The sequence below is a fragment of the Phallusia mammillata genome, chromosome 1, assembly GCF_965637545.1.
Source record: "Phallusia mammillata chromosome 1, kaPhaMamm4.hap1.1, whole genome shotgun sequence".
Taxonomy (NCBI): Eukaryota; Metazoa; Chordata; class Ascidiacea; order Phlebobranchia; family Ascidiidae; genus Phallusia; species Phallusia mammillata.
Genome location: NC_137252.1, coordinates 12433348 through 12454176, shown reverse-complemented (window position 1 = coordinate 12454176; position 20829 = coordinate 12433348). Strand labels below are relative to the sequence as shown.

At 39.3% G+C, this 20829-nt stretch overlaps 2 protein-coding genes across 2 annotated transcripts; one reads left to right on the top strand and one right to left on the bottom strand.

Moving 5' to 3' along the window:
• Positions 1 to 1704: 1704 nt before the first annotated feature.
• On the top strand, positions 1705 to 11181 carry LOC145238584 (hydroxylysine kinase-like). Its single transcript, XM_080101803.1, has 5 exons — positions 1705 to 7475; positions 7558 to 7662; positions 7763 to 7917; positions 9264 to 9441; positions 10233 to 11181. The coding sequence occupies exons 1-5, from the start codon at positions 7295 to 7297 to the stop codon at positions 10691 to 10693; spliced, it is 1080 nt and encodes a 359-aa protein (XP_079957929.1). The 5' UTR covers positions 1705 to 7294; the 3' UTR covers positions 10694 to 11181.
• A 4757-nt stretch (positions 11182 to 15938) lies between these two features.
• Positions 15939 to 20683, bottom strand: LOC145218111 (sodium- and chloride-dependent GABA transporter 2-like). The gene is made up of 11 exons (XM_080085510.1): positions 20312 to 20683; positions 19945 to 20076; positions 19206 to 19476; positions 18686 to 18953; positions 18463 to 18566; positions 18311 to 18404; positions 17587 to 17730; positions 17132 to 17260; positions 16837 to 17043; positions 16300 to 16476; positions 15939 to 16185 (listed from the first exon to the last, which is right to left on the bottom strand). Exons 1-11 carry the CDS (start codon positions 20583 to 20585, stop codon positions 16117 to 16119), a joined length of 1869 nt encoding a protein of 622 aa, XP_079941636.1. The 5' UTR covers positions 20586 to 20683; the 3' UTR covers positions 15939 to 16116.
• Positions 20684 to 20829: the final 146 nt, after the last annotated feature.

Genomic DNA, 20829 nt, shown 5'->3' with positions numbered 1-20829 from the left:
CTGTTTTGGGGTTTCTGCTTCAGGGTTTTTGTTTTGATTTAGAATTCTTACTTTTTGGTCTTAAAATTTCAGCATGAGTGGAAGAAGATAGTCTAGTTCCTTTAAGTTGAATTTGAAGCCAAGTGGAGTCCATTGTTTGTTTTTTTGTTTCTTTTCCTGCTTTTTAGTTTTTTTGTGTCTGTTTGTTTGTGCTTGAGTCCGTTTCATTAAATGCGGAGGCAAAATGACAGTCTGGGAGCTTGTGGTCAGGATTTTACACAGTTGGCATTTGTCTTTCTTTGTACATTCGTTTGCCCAGTGCCCTCTAAGGTATGTTTATAGTACCTTCCCCATTCGGGGTAGTCGCAGATATGTATCCAATGTTTTTGTTTAGCTCAAGAGGGACCGGGTACAGAGTTAGTTTTGTCATTGGTTTTGTTGTTTTTTCGGCAAGTAAAGGTACTTCTTCCTTTCCGTTGCTTTCGAAAGTTTGACCCCTACAGAGTTTACGGTAGAGCTCGCTGTATTTTGGATAGGTATTGTTGCGAAAGGTGATCTTAAAAATTGATTTTCTCCTGTTAACGCATCTAACAACTTGTAACGCTTTTTCGTAAAAATGGAGAACCTCATTTCGTGTAAAAAAGGATATGAAGTCAGCGATGTCAAAATAATCTTTTGAGGTGACAGTTATATGCAAGGATCTATCCTTTTCTACGTATTGTTCCAGGTTCATGTATTTGTAGTGGACTTAATGGGGGGTAAGAACATTATTTAATTTTTGGAAAGGGGAGGGTAGCGCACATTTGACAATAACAAGAAAGATTAATAAAGGGGGATTTAAGAAAGAGTTTTTAAACACTAATAAAACAAAAATGGTGAGGGTTACACAGTTATTTTATTTAAAGCGATTTAGAAGATTAACGAGAGTTTGATCGGATAACATTTTGATTTGTTTGGTTTGTTATAACTTAAGTTTTGGGCAAACTTTTTACGTTTGTGGGTTTGCAGGGGTGTGGCTTGTTTGTGCACGTCTGTTTGTAAATTTAAGAGTTTGTACTAAGTGACGTGGAGGTGCGTTGTGACTGTGAACGGCGAAGGCAAAAAAAGAAGCAAAAAAAAGCAAAAGCCGGCAGACTTAGTTGGTTAATTGCCCACGGCGATAAGTGAAAGAAAAAATCGGGGAGGAGCCGGAGAGCCGCTCGCAGACGCTAGGTCGAGAAGCGGAGTCCAGGGATGCTCGCCGAGAAAGAGAAGGAGCGCTCCTGTGCTATCCTCTTCCGACGCCGCTTTGGGAGCGAAGGCAAAAGCGAGAAACCACAAGAGGGTGGAAGAGACAGAGAAAAGAACACTAGTGAAAGAACACTTTGGTCCCACTATTGCTGCAGGCTATTGTGTAAGTCCTTTGCGAAAAGTAAGGTGCAATGATTTTGCCATGCTGTGTTACACAGTGTCGAAAAATCAAGTAGAAGTAACACAGTAAGGCAGCTAGTAGGTTTGTTTACTGTAATTTCAGCTATTGACAAAACGTAGTTGCCTTGATCTGAAAAACGGCTGTGAACAGGATACGATGGTGCATACAGCTAGACTACACATTGCAGCGTAGAAGCATTTTAATTGAAATGAACTTCCTGTGCTTGTGTTTTGATTCCTTTCAATAGGTTTTGCTTTACAGTCGCGTAGTTAGTTATGAACTATGTTTCAATTGTAATATTGATTGCAGTAAGTTAGTTTGCGATCAAATTACTTCAACCGACTGAATAGCTAAATTAACAAAGAAAGAGTTCAACACTCAGAATTAAACAGTCAAGCAAACTTGGCTTGTACGCAAATGTTCAGTAATGGAGCCGTGTTGTTTATAGTATCGCCATAGGCGTCGATTTTTTAGAATAAATTTTCTTTTGTGGGGTGGCAAAATTTGGTCAGGTTCCTTACGTGATCAAACCACACCACGATACTCGTTAAGGTTTGTAGATGGCGTTTCGCGGATATTGGCAGGGTATAAACACGTATATTACTCTGTACTAAACTCTGTACTAAGCTCAACTTGGACGTAACAACTATGAAAGTCACGTCACAAATCGTCCATCTATATGTGTGACGTCACAATGCGTTAGTTATGTGATCACAACAGTGCACTGGTTAGTGGCGGGAAAAGTGTATCTCGTGCTGGGTAGTAGTGTGGTTCAAAAGGTAACATAATGCACAAAACGCAAACGTAGCATGTGATACATAAACAGAGATCTGTAAATTAATTTTACATGTTCAATTTTGCAAAAGTATCGAATCGGCATTGTAGTTTCGACACGAAATTCGTGCACATGGGTGGCCGCTGCAATTAAATTTTTCGTGCATGGAAATGGAAGTCTGTGTAACAATATTATCTCCAACTGCTAATTAACATACACAACACATAAAAACGTGAAATTTGCCGTTGTTACGTCCTGTTCAGACTTGTTTTGGTGGAGCAAACTTGAAATCACTGAAGCGAGTAACGCAAAACGGGTTTTCCCCATGTGTTGTTTAAAAACAGAAGAGATTTCGCGGAGCTTGCTTTTCTCTTGCTCGAAATATACCGACCTTTAGAAAGAGCGCATGTAAATGAAAGACACCCATATCTGTAATGTACGAATATAAATACAGTCAGGCAATTTCTGGGGTGGCAGCATAGCAAATTTATAGTGGCTGCCACCCTGAGATTTTTAGTGGGGAGCCACGCCAACCCTGCCACCCCCTCTTTTCCTGCTTTTTGGTTTTTGTGTCTGTTTGTTTGTGCTTGAGTCCGTTTTTTTTTAACTGGGGAGGCAAAATGACAGTCTGGGAGCTTGTGGTCACAGGATTCACACAGTTGACATTTGTCTTTCTTTGTATTGGTTTGCCCAGTGCCTTCTAGTCTTGCATGTTTGACAAAGTGACCCAAAAGACTCGCCAGGTTTTACAACTTGGATTTTGTGACTAAAAACTTTAATTTCACTTATTGTATTGTCCAGTTCTGCTTTCTCTATGAAAAGGTGCATGTACCCATTGCATAGTGTGGGAAAGTTTTTGTGGGTTAGGAAGGTATGTTTATAGTACCTTCCCCATTCGGGGTAGTCGCAGATATGTATCCAGTGTTTTTGTTTAGCTCAAGAGGGACCGGGTACAGAGTTAGTTTTGTCATTGATTTTGATGTTTTTTCGGCAAGTAAAGGTACTTCTTCCTTTCCGTGGCTTTCGAAAGTTTGACCCCTACAGAGTTTACGGTAGAGCTCGCTGTATTTTGGATAGGTATTGTTGCGAAAGGTGATCTTAAAAATTGATTTTCTCCTGTTAACGCATCTAACAACTTGTAACGCTTTTCGTAAAAATGGAGAACCTCATTTCGTGTAAAAAAGGATATGAAGTCAACGATGTCAAAATAATCTTTTGAGGTGACAGTTATATGCAAGAATCTATCCTTTTCTACGTATTGTTCCAGGTTCATGTATTTGTAGTGGACTTAATGGGGGGTAAGAACATTATTTAATTTTTGGAAAGGGGAGGGTAGCGCACGTTTGACAATAACAAGAAAGATTAATAAAGGGGGATTTACGAAAGAGTTTTTAAACACTAATAAAACAAAAAAGGTGAGGGTTACACAGTTATTTTATTTAAAGCGATTTAGAAGATTAACGAGAGTTTGATCGGATAACATTTTGATTTGTTTGGTTTGTTATAACTTAAGTTTTGGGCAAACTTTTTACGTTTGTGGGTTTGCAGGGGTGTGGCTTGTTTGTGCACGTGTGTTTGTAAATTTAAGAGTTTGTACTAAGTGACGTGGAGGTGCGTTGTGACTGTGAACGGCGAAGGCAAAAAAAGAAGCAAAAAAGCAAAAGCCGACAGTTTAGTTGGTTGATTGCCCACGGCGATAAGTGAAAGAAAAAATCGGGGAGGAGCCGGAGAGCCGCTCGCAGACGCTAGGTCGAGAAGCGGAGTCCAGGCATGCTCGCCTAGAAAGAGAAGGAGCGCTCCTGTGCTATCCTCTTCCGACGCCGCTTTGGGAGCGGAGGCAAAAGCGAGAAACCAAAAGAGGGTGGAAGAGACAGAGAAAAGAACACTAGTGGGACGCGACAAGCCTTAGAGGCAAATTACACAAAAAACAAAACGAAACAAAAATGGAAAGCGCCTTTGCGCCACAAAAGCGCTAAACTGAACAACAAAAGACTAAATAAACTGCCTGATAGTTAAAGGTTAGCACAACAAAAACATGCAAAAAAGGTAGCACAAAAACACATGCAAGTTGGTTTGATTCTAGATGAAGTGCAAAGATAAGCGTATGCTTACCTTATTCAAATAGAATACAAGTCATCTTAATGAGGAACAGCTCATCTTAGTGAGGGACAGCTTCTTTCTGATCTGGGAGTTATTGACTTTGTCGGTATAGCCTACAAGCCCTACATGATGACGCAAGCCGTATGATCTAACGCAGGGGTGTCAAACGTGCGGCCCGCGGGCCGCATGCGGCCCACCAAGCCCTCTAATGCGGCCCTCAACCAATCAACAAAAAATGTAGTATTTAGGTTTTAACTATTCAAAGTTGAAGCTATTCATTAAACAGACATTTACAGCTAGAACTTTATTAAAGAAATGAAAATTCATATGTTATGAATAGAAACGATAGTAAACCGTTCCTCTAACTCAGGGGTGTCCAACTCGTACACACCGTCGTGCCAATTTTGGTTTCAAAATATCCTCGCGTACCAACGTTTGGTACTTTTTCCAAACCATGTCTTAACTGTCTTACCGGTACGGGTTCTGTACAAATATTTGGCCAATATAGAGAACCCTATTAAATGTTTAGAAAAAAATATGTCGTCAGATGCGAGTAAACTTGTTTATGATACTCCGTTTATGCGACCCAAGATACAAATAGTTTGCAACGGGGATTATGTTTTGTAAAGAAACGAACAATTTAGTTAGTGGGTTGTGTAGTCTTTGCTGAAGTTAGAATAAAGACCAAGAAGAATTAATAGACACAAAATTAATTGCATGCCAAATCCTAATGTTTACCATCTAAATGTGCAACAGCTCGAGTGCCATTTTCAAATGCGATGCGTGACACTTTTGGCACGCGTGCCACGTGTTGGACAACCCTGCTCTAACTAAAAAAGGCGTTTAGTTTCAGTCAGGGGTCCACAACTTGCGGCCGCACGGACACATGCGGCCACAGAGACGAGTTTGTGCGGTCATGAACATGTTTATTAAAATACGTTATATGTACTGGCGGCCGTGACGTAAATAAAACTCATTTGCCAAATATTTTGACTTTCAAACTGCACTGAACAGATTTTGTGGTACTGAAAAGAGTAGTATTACCATCCGAAATAGCCATATGCGTCAGACTTTTGTGCGCCTATTGTGTACAAACAATGCGAAAAAACAGGTACCACAGGCATCACAATATAGATTATGATGTCATAAACAGTTAGGACTGATCTTCACACTGTGCAGCTCAATCTGCGCATCAAGTTGGAAATTAGTCTGGGCTTTTGAGGCGTCAATAGATGGTATACATATGATATAAACCTATTTCTTTACATCTGTAATTTTAAAACAAGGTGAAATAAGGATATGCAATGCAGCCGAAAAGGTTGTGCTCCCCTGGTTAAAGTTGAGAAAACTAGATTAAAAATCACATGCGGCCCTTGGCATAATTTCCAACTGCAATGTGGCCCTCGAAGCCCCATGAGTTTGACACCCCTGATCTAACGCATGTCCACTTGGTGTCGCCAAAGAGGCATTGATGGGCTATTTACAGGCCTTCTCTCTAAAGCAGCGGTTCTCAAACTGGGGTCCGTGAGGCAATTTTGGGGGACCGCGAATAGGTTGAAGTAATTCTATAATCTTATTTGGCGTCAGATTGTGCCCGTAAATAAGTTTAAATCAAAGTAGAGTTGAAAATCGACTGTCTCCATTGCTAACAATAGCCTCGATTGCATGACAACTAACAAAAATGCAATTGTTCGCGCACAATCGTAATGTGTTTTTGTCTTGTCTGTGATGTCACAAGCTGTCTTTGGATCATTATTATGCTAAATCAACTTTCGTTTTTTGAAATACACATTTAGGCTTAAGGACCGCGATCCCTCGAAATAATGGCAAAGGGGCAGTTTTGAAAAAATAATGAAAAAGTTTGAGAACCACTGCTTTAAAGCTAAAATAATGGTAAATAAGTTCGGTCACAGTCGTGCGCAGGATCACATAAAGATTTAACCGCTACTTTAACTGCTACAGAAAAATTCCAATTTATTTGGTCCCACTATTGCTGCAGGCTATTGTGTAAGTCCTTTGCGAAAAGTAAGGTGCAATGATTTTGCCATGCTGTGTTACACAGTGTCGAAAAATCAAGTAGAAGTAACACAGTAAGGCAGTTAGTAGGTTTGTTTACTGTAATTTCAGCTATTGACAAAACGTAGTTGCCTTGATCTGAAAAACGGCTGTGAACAGGATACGATGGTGCATACAGCTAGACTACACATTGCAGCGTAGAAGCATTTTAATTGAAATGAACTTCCTGTGCTTGTGTTTTGATTCCTTTCAATAGGTTTTGCTTTACAGTCGCGTAGTTAGTTATAACCTATGTTTCAATTGTAACATTGATTGCAGTAGCCTAAGTTAGTTTGCGATCAAATTACTTCAACCGACTGAATAGCTGAATTAACAAAGAAAGAGTTCAACACTCAGAATTAAACAGTTAAGCAAACTTGGCTTGTACGCAAATATTCAGTAATGGAGCCGTGTTGTTTATAGTATCGCCAAACATAGGGACGTAAGTTTATTTCTGGTAGCGTAACGTAAATTTTTTCATCCGTGATTGTTTGACTGAAAGTGGTGCAAACTTCAGCAAAATACGATTTTACGAAAGCTAATATGGTGTAATATATGTGGGGTTTTAGGTTGCCTCGGCCATTATTGTCAATTAATTACTGACTTTTTGTCTCGAGTTGTAAAAACGATAGTGTTTTACAAATGTTAATTAGATTTTTGTTGGGACATGGTTTGAAGAGTGCGTGGTACCCTGTTAATAAGAAAGGACACGTTTTACAATTTTTGTTCGTAAAAGATTCGGTTTTGGCCGAATGCCAACAAATTATTCGGCCGAAACCGAATCTTTGTGAAAAAGACCGTTTCGGACAAGTAAATTCGGCGAACCGAGTTTTCGCTACATCTCTAGTTCTAACCAACCTATCAAACGTCTTGTGTGGTAGAGATATGATTACTACAGACAATTTTAGGATTCACATCTTTCCGCAGGAACGGCCCGGACATTCAACACTAAGCAGGTTTAAAGAAAAAATAGAATGGCCGTACCAAGATTAACGTTAAAACTTGTACAAAAAATAACCAACTCCATATACAATTTGGAAGTGGTGAAAATAAAAGAATACCCAAGTTACATTGACAAGAATGTATGGATTAAAAGCCAAAACGACGAGGAATTTCTTCTTAAATTCAAACTTGAAGCTTTCGACGTTGAAGTTGGTAATAACTCCCAACATGTCCGTTTCGTGGCAGAATCTTCTTTCATCCAGTTTTTAGTTATATTCAAACTCTTTTGTTGTAGAGGACATGGTTACTTCAATGATGCAACATCTACGCGAAGGCGGTTTTCGAGTTCCATATCCAATTCGCACGCAAAGCGGAGAAACTTACCAAACACTTGAAATGAGTACAAACTTAAATAAAAATCTTTAAACAACACGTTTTAATGAGTAGATATACTTCTTTCCAAAACTTCTCGGGGGTAATGTTTAATTTATTGTCTACAGACTGTGAAGATGGCACAACGTCGACGTTTCCGTTTGTAATGTTGAAGTATATTCCTGGAAACACCATTTTTCAGTCACATTGTACAGCGGAAGAATTATTAACCGTATCTCGGAATGTGGGGGTATACGGAGGAATGTTACAAAAACGACTTTTGGTAAGAATGAATACCAAGTGTTAGAGCAAGGTTTGGTCAAACAGACGTGGCGATTTTAAAGGGTCTACTGAGCAGGCTTTCTGCACAATCCGTGTAGATACAGAAAGCAAAAAACAGTCATGCAATTAAAACCGCCGCAAATTGTTCTATTTAAAATGTCTTTGATTTTAAATGTTGATCTGAGAAGATTGCCAAGTCCATAGTTTCAGGCCTGATACTTTGGTCATAAGAACATGATTGTATAAGCGGGTTCGAACCCTAAAGTACATGCCCGAGTTGAATAGAATGTTAATCAAATAAATCATTTAAGCAAATTTGCCTGTATAGAATAAAGATCTACAGGTTATTCAGCTTGACGAAACAAATCAGACACACCCTATGTGAACACTCGTGAAAAAATGAAAAACAACTTACACACAATACTTATGTAGCAAAGTTGGTATTGGTGCAACCGAAATTAGTTAGGTGGTCCCGAATTTGGCCTAGGATTTTTGGGAAAGGCGAGATAGTTATCTTTTACCAAATAAAACAAGCTTACCCAACCCTAACCACAATTATAGCGGGATCACCGCCCCTAACTTGGTAAAAACCAGGTCACCCCGCACTAACGGCTTACCGCTAAAGCCAAAGTTGAGATGGTCACACCGAACAGGGCCTCAACTAAAACAAGTTTATTAAAATATACAAAGGCGATAACATTAGTTTACGACAAAGCGCCTTTCAACGTTCCAATACTATGCAACACGACACAAAATCACAACGTTACCACGTTTTCCCACCGCACTCACAACACTGCGTACAACACGAGGCCCAAGCGAGAACTGCCCCAAAACAAAAACGAAACATGGCAGTCACAAAGTCACGTGATCTGAACACTCAATTACAATGCACAATCGCGACACGTCGATGTCAAAATCATTGGTGCGAGACAGCAATTGATTAAGGAAGTGAATGAAGCGGTACATGAGAGCGTGTCAATACAAAAAGTGAAATGCAAATACAACCAACAATAAAGTTGAACAAAAATGTACGTGATAATTATTAACAAAAGTGTGCGTAGTTAATATTAACAAAAGTGTACGTGGATAATATTAACACCATATAAACAAATATGAACAACATTGTCAAAACAAGTTACACATAAACAAGAAGTGTAGAAAATCATAAGAAATACAACTTTGTGCATAAATAAGATAAAGAAATGTTGTGCAAGAAAACACAGAAAATAACAATGTGGGTACGCGCACATTACATTGGGACCCGTTTCCGGCCAGTTTTGTTTAAAATCCTAAGCCTGATCAGGACCCAAAATGACCCGAAAAGCGAGACTCACAATTCTACTTCAGACGTGTCCTGGCAAACGCGCACAGTGCAAGGAATGTTCGGTCTGGTACACGGAGAACTTTTCTGACCTCCGCGAAACGCTGTTTTTCGTCGAAGATATGCAACTTCGATCCATTATCGAAAAATTCATTGACCAATTTGAAGTCCAGGTCACTCCAAAACTTGCCAAACTGCGCAAAGGTAAGTTAAGCACTTGAAACCGATGAGTATTGCCCGAAGGGAGTTGTAAGCGACTCTAAAATTCGAGCCCGAACCCGGCCCAAACACGAAAGTATAAGCCCGAAACCCTGCCTGAACCCAGGCTATTAAAAGCCCGTTTGATTGACACGCCTATTACAAAAAATACATGCATTTTTGTTGAGTTGAGATTATTTCGCTTGGTGAAAGAACATATAGCGACACAATTATACTAAACAATCACCAAGCTCGAAATAGCTGCGCAACGTTAAAACGTTACGAAGTACAAAATAGTGAATGGCACAATTGGTAGATCATAATTAAACGCGTTGCAGCTACACCGTACTATGAAGCGTTGTGTGACAGGAGCTCACCAAAGAGTGTGTTTGCTTCACTGTGAGTATATCACGACTGGGGGAACGTTGGTGGGACCAGTCGAGGGGGTACTGGAATAATAATATACCATAGTTTAAATAAGACGTTTTAGGGCTGTTAGGCATTAGTTTAAATCCAGCAACTAGCTACTAAGCTAGGTATTTTATATTTGACAAAACATCGCGGACACAGAATGTTAAGTCAGGTCTGAATGAAACCCGTCTGAGTGAAACCCGTTTTAAAAAAAACTAAGCCCGAACCCGAATCCGTCCCGACTTACAACTCTCGAACTTATGTGGGTCACAGATGAAAAATCGTTAAAATTAAATCTTTCCGTCTTAGTGATTGTTATAGTGCTAATGTGTCGCTATGTTTTCTGTTCCAAGCGAAACAAACTCAACTCAATCCCATTTTTACAGCCCACGTCCACGGAGACTACAGTGACACCAATATCCTTTTGATTGATCGCACAACAGTCACTACAAGTCGTCTTAGTGAGGAACAGCTTCTTTCTGATCTGGGAGTCATTGACTTTGGAGAATCTCACCACGGATATATTGTATTCGATATGGCTGTCTGTATAGCCTACATGATGACGCAAGCGGTATCGTCTAACGCATGTCCAGTTGGTGTCGCCAAGGAGGTGCTGATGGGCTATTTACAGGCCTTCCCTCTAACGGATGATGAGCTTGATGTGTTGTTTATGGGAATAGTTGCCCGTTTGGCGACTTCATATGCCAAGGGGAGGGAAATTATAGCCACAAATAGTGAGTGTGACCCGAACTTTGTAAGTTGCCAGTCGTCGAAATGTCCGAAGCTGCTGAAACTAATGAACAATAAGGGGAGCGTGGACTTTGTGAAAACTCTGCTCTCCTCGTAACCGATCTCGCTCAACCGTGAGACCGTTCTATAGATCCGGTACGAAATGACTGAATCCCACCACTGGATATAAGTACTGCAACCATCTTTCCATACTGCTACCTTCTGGACAATGGCAGTGTTGAACGTTCAAAATAAAATTCAATAACCCAGGCTTACTGGATAATTTAAACTGCAGTTAATAGTTAACTTATATGATACAAATATTATACTCCTGTTTGTTTTATACTCCTATATGTTTTGAGATATATAGCAAATTAATTTTGTTTGTTCATGTCACAAATTTATTTACATTGTGTGTGTGCGCAAATTGGTAGTGCGTGGTTACGGCACAAGTGGCTGATGGCAGCATGCCTGTGACTGCCCGTGTCTTTCCTGAGGCGCACGTTATGTTCTGAACCTTGCAGTTTTTTGTGTGGCGTCAGTCATTCTATTTGGGAAACTGTGGTGTGTGGACCTTGCTTAAGAAAATATATGCATTGAAACTGACTGACAGCTTCGTGGTATCAGCAGAAAAGCTCACAAGGTTATTTTTCACAAAATCGCGTACAATTACACCGTATTATAAACGCGACATCTGGGGGCTCGTCCGGGATAACCTTACTACGAATCTTTTCTATACCGACAGACGAAGAATGTCAACAGTTCAAGCTTTGAGTGAAACTGGGAAGGCAATGGGACTTTCAGGGGAAGCATTGGTCAAGTGGGTCAATCTTCTTCTTTCTGTTGGACATGTTATCGTCGTTCAAATGTCGGGGCAGTTGTCGAGCAACCAGCGGACTGTCTCGTCATCCAAGGCCGCCAGACCGCTCTTTCCACTTGGTGGACGGAATAGCGGACACCGTGATATTATGTGGTCGGCTGTCTGTCCCTCCACGCCGCACTCACATACCGCAGAAGTAGCCAGACCTCACCTGTACATGGATGATCTATAGCGGCCCACCCCTGTTCTCAGCCTGTTCAGGCGGGTCCAGGCCCACCGAGGCAGGCCGAACCCTGATGGTTTGTTTGATGGGTCGGGAAAGTAGTAGTGGAGTGGGGTGCTGGTGTTTCCCCATCTCATTTTCCATCGAGTGGTCACCCAGTCGGTTGCGTCTGAGCCGTTATTGTCGCCGAGTAGTTTAACGGCAGCCGGCACGAAGGGGCTCCTTGATTTTAATCTTTGATTAAGGTGGGCCGGCTCTTTGATCTTGTGATGGAGAATATGTTGTTCCGTTAGAGCGTGGCGTCCTAAACGCAAGGTGGCTCCTTTGTGGCGGAGGTCAGCCGGCTGGATGCCTGCCAAAATGGGTAGGAGGTCGACTGGTGTGGGGCGCAGGCAACCAGTGACGATGCGCAGGGATGACAGCAGCCTTAGGCATTTAGTCATCTGCGCAAAGACGACCTCTGATGCCGAACAGATGCTGTCATAAGGACCACCGTTCAAATTCCAGGAAGTGGGTCAATGACCAGCAGTTACGTGATTGCGACGAACGCAAAGAGAGGCGTAAAAACGAACGTGAAGCAAGAAGGCTAGAAGATATTAAAATTAATGAAGCGCGCAAGCTTGGAGAACTTGAAATTAATGAAGCGCGCAAGCTTGAAGAACGGCGAATGGTCGAGGCGAAAATTGAACGTGAACATAGAATGGAGCTTAAAAAATGGATTTACAACTTGCGGAGTTAAAGTCTGCTAAAGAGGTCACAACAACAATTCATGCGAAGGTGCCGAAGCTGCCACCGTTTGTGGACGGTCAAGATGAGCTCGATAGTTTCTCAGGTACGAACGATTTGCTTCTAGCAACAAATGGGACAGGAACGACTGGGCAACCTCTATCAGTGCGCTTCTTACAGGTAGAGCGCTGGAAGTTTTCTCGAGATTATCTGACGCTGACGCAGTCAACTACCATGTTCTCAAGAAAGCACTTTTAAACAGATACGATCTAACCGCGTATGGTTACAGGTCTAAATTCCGTGGCGATAAACCAAAGTTAGACGAAAATTCGACACAATTTATAGTTCGTTTACAGAACTATTTGCAAAAATGGGAAGAAGAAACAAAATATTTCTATGCTTGTTTACACATACATATTTAACGTCGAGGTTGGTGGTGTAATGGTTCAATCTGAAGAAATCTGCACTCCTTTAATGAGGATTTTCTCGGTTTCGGTGAACTTCGGAAGCCAGGATTCTGGTTCGCCTTGGGCGGCACTTTTTGCGTCAACGTATTGTATAACAGGGGTGGGCAACCTTTGTTGCTGTGGGGCCAAATACAATTGCCAAAAATTGTTGCTTACCAAACATGTGTAACTACAAGTAAAATTCGCATTTGATTATTGCCACAAATTGCCAGGTCGCGGAATAATAGCACCGAGCGCATTAATCGGCTCAAAAATTTATAAAAGATGGACTCGTTTACCAATACCTTTGAAATCCAAGCGTCCCCGAGGGCCGCACAACCTTTAGTCAACTGATTAAGTTGCCCATCCTGCTGTATAATATATAATGGTATTTTATGTATTTTGCTGTAATATGTTAGTGAGAAATTGTAACTGAGTTTATATCCGAACCTTCATAAGATCTGGATAATCACCATTGACCCAGATAGGGTGAACCCACCAACCCTGGAAAAACTGCATACCGCGATCGGTTGCATCATAATCGACTCCACGATATATGTTTCTAGCTTCGGACCATTTAGAGTTGCATGTAATGCCAACCTCACCACCCTGGGCTGTCGCGTACGTACTAAAGTATAATCTACAGAAACAAAAAACATAGGAAGTCGAGTTCTTATTCAATTAAAAACGCTGGGTATTCAAAAAAGGTTTAGAATAATATAGGCCCAAAAACGTTTTAGAATAATATAGGCCCAAAAAACAATAACAATGTTTAAACAAAACTGTGTACCAAAAGATTTCGAAATGTGCTAAAATATGGAAATATTTTGCAGTGACATCAATCCTTTCATTCGGTGTATCGACATATCGACACTCTTTGTTAAAATGTCGCCATTGTACAAAGTTAAATAAGAGACATCGCTACTAAATATAACATTGGCGGTTTTCTGCAGTGAGTGGAGACCGTACGCGCGGTTCGGAAACTTATTTGTAACCGCTAAATCAACATTTATTTGGCAAATCAAGTTAACCCGGTAATTTCTTATTGGTCGTTGCGTTCCAGGAAACAAGTTTGTGTTTTTACATTTTAATTAGATTTACATTGGGTCCTTTTTAGCGCAAACGTAGCAAGTTCCAGAGAGAGTTTTTCACCTAGTTTCGTATATTGCAAAAAAATCAAGAAAGTAGTTTAGATTAGTTTATTCCTATCATTTTTACCTTACCTACATTTTATTTAAATAGACCGTGTTTTTAATAATGCGATAAAAAGGTTAAATAAAATGTTTTTAGTTTTTAATAAAGATAAACATAGCCAAAATCGACATCAGCAAACCTTTAGGCACTTAAGACTGTTATGCATTTGTTACCACTAAAATTTTGATTCACGACTTATGAATCAGCGATAAAATAGCAAAACAACATGATTTTGCAGTGATTCTGAGTCAGAATCAGAATTTCTGACCCGATAACCCGTCACCTTTCGCCAGCGAGTACATGCACTTCACATGAAGACCTCATTGTCATCCAAGTATAGAGTTTTGTTTACTTATACGGATAAATGATGTTGAGTATACCGTACAATTTTAGAGACATTTGCTTTAAAACGTTTAACGCTGCAAAATCAAATTTAATAACTTCCTTTATTAAATATTTCTGTTAGCAACTATACAACGGTTAGAAATGCCTAAAATGAACATTTGTTCTTTAAAAAATCTTACGATTAAAACTCTGTTCTTTAAACACGCCTCTCATATATTTAAACTGTTCACCTATTTTTATTATATAGAGAGCAATATTTCACAAAACAAATTCTTTAAAACAATACTGGGAACGTACTGGGAAAATGAAGCTTTCACTGAGAAAACAATTCCAAAATGCTGAACTTGACTTTTATTCATCTGAACAAGCCTGTTACAAAAAGTGAAGATCTTTATCGATGCGCTGCATTTTGTGCGACTTTTTTCTTGCGAACTTCGCACCAGCACGATGTATGACATTTTTTGCACATGTGTCAAATGCGAAGGACATCAAACGCTCTCGTTTTACCTTAAAAGTCAACACAAACGGTTTGCATCCGTCCCCTATCTTTATTTGTTCTTCACGATTTCATGTAGTCATTTTTCTGCATTTTCCGGACTTAACCCGCCAAGTCAGCAGAGTTTTACACGATATGTTAAGAAACAGTTTGTTTTTTGTCTTTAATTCTACGAAATTATATTTCAAAGCTAAAATTTCTTCCAAAGTTCTAATGGCTTGTAAAAAATGACTGACTAAACCCATTTAAGGTGATGTGCTACTTATATTATGTCTTCTGCGAAACGTTGACTGTCGTTTTGGTTTTTTTAATAGCGATCAATTACATCGTTTTTCTTTTTGCAACAGTTTTAAAGTGGTTCGTAGTTTTAGCAGCTTATAAACCGCATTAGATTTAGATATTTAATTTTGCATAGAATGTAGGTCTTACGCAAGTGTCACAGCTTGGACTTTTTTCGGGGTTAAAGTACATAAAAGGTAATTGCGGAAACCAACGAAGAACAGGGCTATGTAGTAACCTTTGTACTGCTGATGCATTCACCAGCGTGTCGTGTCGTTTGCAACACGGGATTCTTTGGTATGAAAGGTCATGAGGATTTGATGTGGCTATTTTTTGGCAGTCACTTGGGTTTCGTGTTTGATGAACGGATGCGTTACCACGAAAATCGTGCAGATTTTAATGTCTTAACCATCCTGTCACTGTGTAATTAATCAAGGCATATTTTTGTTACAAAAGCAAGATTAATTACAGCGATATTTAACTTCAAGTTTGAGTTTGGATTTATGAGTTCCAATGCTTTCTTTGGCGTTTATGCTCAAGGCTCCGCGAGGTATTTGTCAATGAAAAAAGTCCTCGCCCGTTATTATAACCAACGTTTTTTGTTGTAAATTAAAAAAAAACTGTCACGAGGTTTGCTTGAATTCCAAACAACAGTTTGTAGTTTGGAATTAGAGTTTGCTTTGTTAATTGCGCTGTACAGCGAAATTATCCGGTTTAGGACATACGCAGTCCAGTGTTTGGTTGCTGCATGCGAATTGGTTTGGTACAATACCAAGGACCTTCCGTATACACAACGTACCTAAATGTTTCGCAACTTGTTGGACCCTCAAATAATCAAACGACATGTTTGTACCGATTCAAACTGTTTTATAACAAACTGATTAAAAATACAAGAAATTATGATTAAAGATACACTGAAGACATTGGGTTGTCGACTGAGCACTGTTATTCGCACTTTCGCTGAACACTAATAATACATAATAAACGCAACTACTGATCAACTGATGTTCAGTTACACCGATGTTGAGTTGAGATCTTCTTTTTCAACCGATTTTAATTCGATAGGTTGACGATAAATTGCCTGCAAATCAAAACAAATTTTGTTCGCTTATTTTAAAAATAAAGAAACGGTTTTGAAACAAACTTTTTAAAACTGGGTACAACATGACTTTTAAAGGAAAAGTAAATGTCTTACTTTTGTCAGTTTTCCGTCACTGAAGTAGGTCGTAATGGCTTTGTAGATCGCGTAGCCGGGAATAAACAAGGCTGAACTCAAGCTCATCATATGAGCAATTACTTGAGCCCAACCCGGGTATTCGTAATCTTTATACGTCAGTGGCTTATTGATGACCAAGTAATAAATGCATATAGCCTAGAAATAGAAAAGTAGTTGCATTTTGTTAAAACTACTTAACGGTTAGCATATGTCCAAAATGTTTCTAATGGCCGAAAACCACAGGCATTTTCAGCCAATCACAAGAGCGGAAATCTACGGGTTTTCGTTGCGTCACGTCTAAGTTGCTAAATAGTTACTTTGGAAATATGCTAACGGTTGCACAGTATAAGGACCTTTGCGCATGCAGTCTAAATTTCTATCGACTGCCAGACAGTTTTAAACAAAAATAGTATATTTTTAGATCAATTAACTATGTTTTCGTTTGAAACACCAAATTAAAAAAAATAGGTTTTTTAGTTTTTATATTCAGTGTAAATGTTGTGACAAAATGCTTACAAATGACATAGCTGGTCCCAAAAACTTCCATGACCATTTGATCCACAGTCTTCCCCGTTTCCGTCCGATCATGTCTTCCATTTCTTCCCAATATCGATCGAATCCGTACAGCCAGGAAATTGACAAACATTCGCAAGTCACAATGAAAAACAAGCACCACCCAGCGGCTCCGTAATTGTTGTAGATTTCAAATATGTACACCCCGCCCTGGAAATACAGTAAACTGGTGAAGTTACAGAAAATAGAAGACGTATTTTTGACAACTAAACTTCCAGAATTTACTCAAGTTGTTTACCTCTGTAACCATTGATAGACCGGCAAGCATTAGGAAAAAGCAGGCAACTGCATGGACTAACTCCTTTCTCCTTCGTAAATGTGGAAAATTGTCAAAAACTAAAGCCATTAGGCTCTCTTGTTGAAGAAACTGTAAAAAATACAGCAAAATGCATTTATTGGCACCATACGTTGGTTCTTTTGTCTTCAGCTTCATTTTGAAAGCTAAAACGAATACCACCATGAATTGATCAAGCGTGGTTTAGATTAAATGGCTGCATTCTTACCGGATACAATTTTTTTGATCATAGCTCAGTGAAAATAGAAACTTCCTGTTTTTTTGTTTAAGAGAACGTCGAATTTTTATAAGATGCACGAAAACGCATAATTTTACAAGGTTTTTATTGCTAAGCATTTTACTAGGTTTTTGCACTTTTAAGGGAATGTCTATTGTATTTACTTTAGTTCTCCTTTTACCTTTGTGTCAAAACCAAGCAGCAGAAGCATCAGGAAAAATATTGCTGACCAGAACTGTGGCAGAGGAAGCAGTGATAAGGTTTGTGGATATGCGATGAAAGCTAACCCAGGTCCAGAGCTCGCCACTTGTTCCACAGTGGTGTTCTGCAAAGGAAATTCGACCAAATAAACTTTGCTTCTTTACCATATGAGATTGCACATTTTTCTATTGCACTATATGTAATATCCAGTTCAATGCACTAAATATTTTGTTTAGAGTTTATTAACAGTGGACACTACTTTGTAACAAGTACCCTATAAAGGAATCTGGGTCGCCAGTAGGGGTCGCCGATTGTGATAGTAAAGTATTAACAAATATTAGAAGCTTTTTCGGACAGCCATTACATATGTCGGCAAAATTTTGTTCTACAACAAAGTGCGGTCCAGTTGACTCACAAAGTAACACAGATATAAAAAAAAGATTTGTATTTTTATGGCAAGACTGCGGAGACTCGTACTTTAACAATGTTATAAAACAAGAATTATAAATCCTAGCAAATATGGGGTCAGTTTTGCGCGGATATGACCATATCTTTCCATCACATTGTTCCGCTAAAAAATGCTTTTGAATGCAATGCGTATTTCTGTCAGTTTTTGTGCTTTCAACAGTAGTAAAACTTTTTGCTGAAATAATAATTGCAAAAACAAATTGTAAAAAATCTCTACTACGTTTTCTTGGACTAACCTGAAATTTTGCCATGAAGCCAAGTGTCGAAAATACCGCAAAGCCAGTGACAAAACTTGTAAAGGAGTTGGCAAAACAAAAGATGCAAGAATCTCTGTGAAAGAGGGTTTAAGAGCAATTTTCGAATGAAATTATCTGCATGATAAACAAACCTCCAAAAGTTGTGATGATAAGTGTTGTAACTCCCCAGTGTCCCTAAAACAGGTCCACCTATTGAAAAAGAGTAGACCACCTGTGTGGCTGCTGCTACCCAAACCTAAACGAAGAATTAAAACATGCTCAGCTAAATATAATTTAGGTTGTTATTTCGGCAGAATGTGTTTTTGTGGGCAATATTGTATTTCAGACTACATCTGCAAACAATTACAACCTTACCTCCACTTTCAGCAGTTTTGCAGCGTCGGGTATAAGATAATATTTGATACCGTTTGCCGCACCGTCAAGGGTTGCTCCCCTGATTAGAACTGCCATAATCAGTACGAATGGAAGACTTGCAGTAACGTAAACAACCTTGGCCGTCCATTTGATACCCTTGAACGTTGCAAGGAACATTCCGATCCACAATATAATGAGATACAGAACTAAATCTGGTCGGAAGTTTCCTGGTTTGTCTATTCCTGACGAAACTCCAAGAACTTCGTACCTAGGTGAGATTAACGATTATTTGGAATTGGAATCAAGGAGTGTGGCACCGATTGCGTAAAACTGTGCAAAAAAAAGATAGGTACTGGAGTGACTGGTTTTATATAGCCCCAAAGTTACATCTTTAGCCTGGGAAACGCTGACTTTGTAGAGCTTTTTTTAATAAAAAATGACAATAATAAGTTGCTTCATAGAATTAAAATTCAACTCATTTATATTTTTCGGAAACGTAATATGTATTAACGTCACGTACAGCCAATATTCTGTTGCCGATGAGGTGGTGCCATTGGGTTGATTTACGTCACCGCTACTTATGTTAGACAAGATGCTGACGTTTTGTAGGTTGGGTGCATTTCCTAGTTGTTCGGTGGTAATACAGTTTGGTGTATTCCATGGATTTCCGCATGTTGACCACGGTAAAACGGCAGAAAAACTCTTCACAAAGTATTTGAATGCCCACACAAGGATGACCTGATAGTTGGTGCTGCTGTGGAAGAGCACGACCGCCTGGGCGAAGACGATTCCTGCGCCAATAAGAAATGCAGGTTTTTTATTGATATACATACACTTACGTAAAACTCAATGGCCCAGTGCTTTATAAACCGATGGTATATGGATACATGTGACAGTGGATTTTTGTAGTTGCGGGTATTGGTTGAACAAATTTGTATTTTCTGAACCGCATTAATATCAAACATTTGACTCATTTTAGGTGTTTAAGAGCAGTCAAACAGAGTGTTCTTTGATTACCCATAAAATTATATAGCTATCCACTAGAAAATTGGTTTATTAGGTCGCCATCCCCAGCAGTAGAGCACAAACCGACTTAAACTCAGTAAAATGTTGTAAAACATCCACTGCGTGTCAACATTGTATGAAGGGCAAACATTCCTTTAATCTTAAAAGTAATCTGTCACAACGGTTCATGGTTAACTGGAATATTTTGCTACCGTTCTTTGTCTCGGATCACTACAACAATCCATAGTTTTTACCTTTCATGATTGGAATTCCTGACCAACTTTGCATCACCCCTCGACCCACTCTTTGTCCGAACGAAGTTTCAAGAATTACCATAGGAATGGCCAAAATCACAACAAAGAAAATGTAAGGAATAAGAAATGCCCCTGGAAAGTTAAATATTCAAGTTTAATAATGTTGTTAATGATATTAAACTGTTTTGTAGTTACAAATCTACCTCAATATGTTCTATTGCTCAATACCTATCTGAATTTTAATTTTTCGGCCTTTTAAATGTTGGTGCCTATTAATCTCACCAGTGTACCTGATTGAACCATATAGGAAGAGTTTTAGCTAAAAATACACGCACATAACCCAAAGAAACTCATTGATAAATTTTACCTCCGCCGTTTTTGAAACAGAGATAGGGAAACCTCCAAACATTTCCGAGGCCAATGGATCCTCCGAGAAGAGCGAACACGAAATCCCATGACTTTGACCATTGCTGTCGCTTTAACTTTCGATCTTTTTTTACTTTCACACTTTTCAATTCAGTTTCTTTAACTTCAGTATAACTACCTTTATCATCATCCATTTCAGATCTGTTTATGTGCTTTCCTGTGTCTTTTCCGACGAAAGTAGTTTGTAACTGTGTGAATATGATAACTGGGATCATGCTCTTTTAAAAGCCATGCTGTCCGCACAAAGAAGTTTTTGCTTACAGTTATGCGGTTTACAGGATTAATAAGTTTAATGCGCACACTTTTACCACATGTCCATGTCAATGACGTGTGCGAAAACAGATCGTTTTTCGTCTTACGAAATAACAATTTTCCCCATCCCTACATCATGCCTTTACGAACGTTTTCCAGTGCCGATTATTTGCTGACTGGTCCTTTTGACCAAAGCCTATAAACATG

What these genes read in the sequence shown, in the direction of transcription:
- LOC145238584 (XM_080101803.1), top strand. Translation starts at nt 7,295, where the DNA reads ATGGCCGTACCAAGATTAACGTTAAAACTTGTACAAAAAATAACCAAC. An exon ending in TGTTACAAAAACGACTTTTG is followed by an intron (nt 7,918 to 9,263) that starts GTAAGAATGAAT and finishes ATTCTACTTCAG; the next exon opens with ACGTGTCCTGGCAAACGCGC. An exon ending in ACTTGCCAAACTGCGCAAAG is followed by an intron (nt 9,442 to 10,232) that starts GTAAGTTAAGCA and finishes CCATTTTTACAG; the next exon opens with CCCACGTCCACGGAGACTAC.
- LOC145218111 (XM_080085510.1), bottom strand. Translation starts at nt 20,585, where the DNA reads ATGATCCCAGTTATCATATTCACACAGTTACAAACTACTTTCGTCGGA. An exon ending in AGGAATTCCAATCATGAAAG is followed by an intron (nt 19,477 to 19,944) that starts GTAAAAACTATG and finishes TTATTGGCGCAG; the next exon opens with GAATCGTCTTCGCCCAGGCG. An exon ending in TGCTTGGTTTTGACACAAAG is followed by an intron (nt 17,261 to 17,586) that starts GTAAAAGGAGAA and finishes TATTTTTTACAG; the next exon opens with TTTCTTCAACAAGAGAGCCT.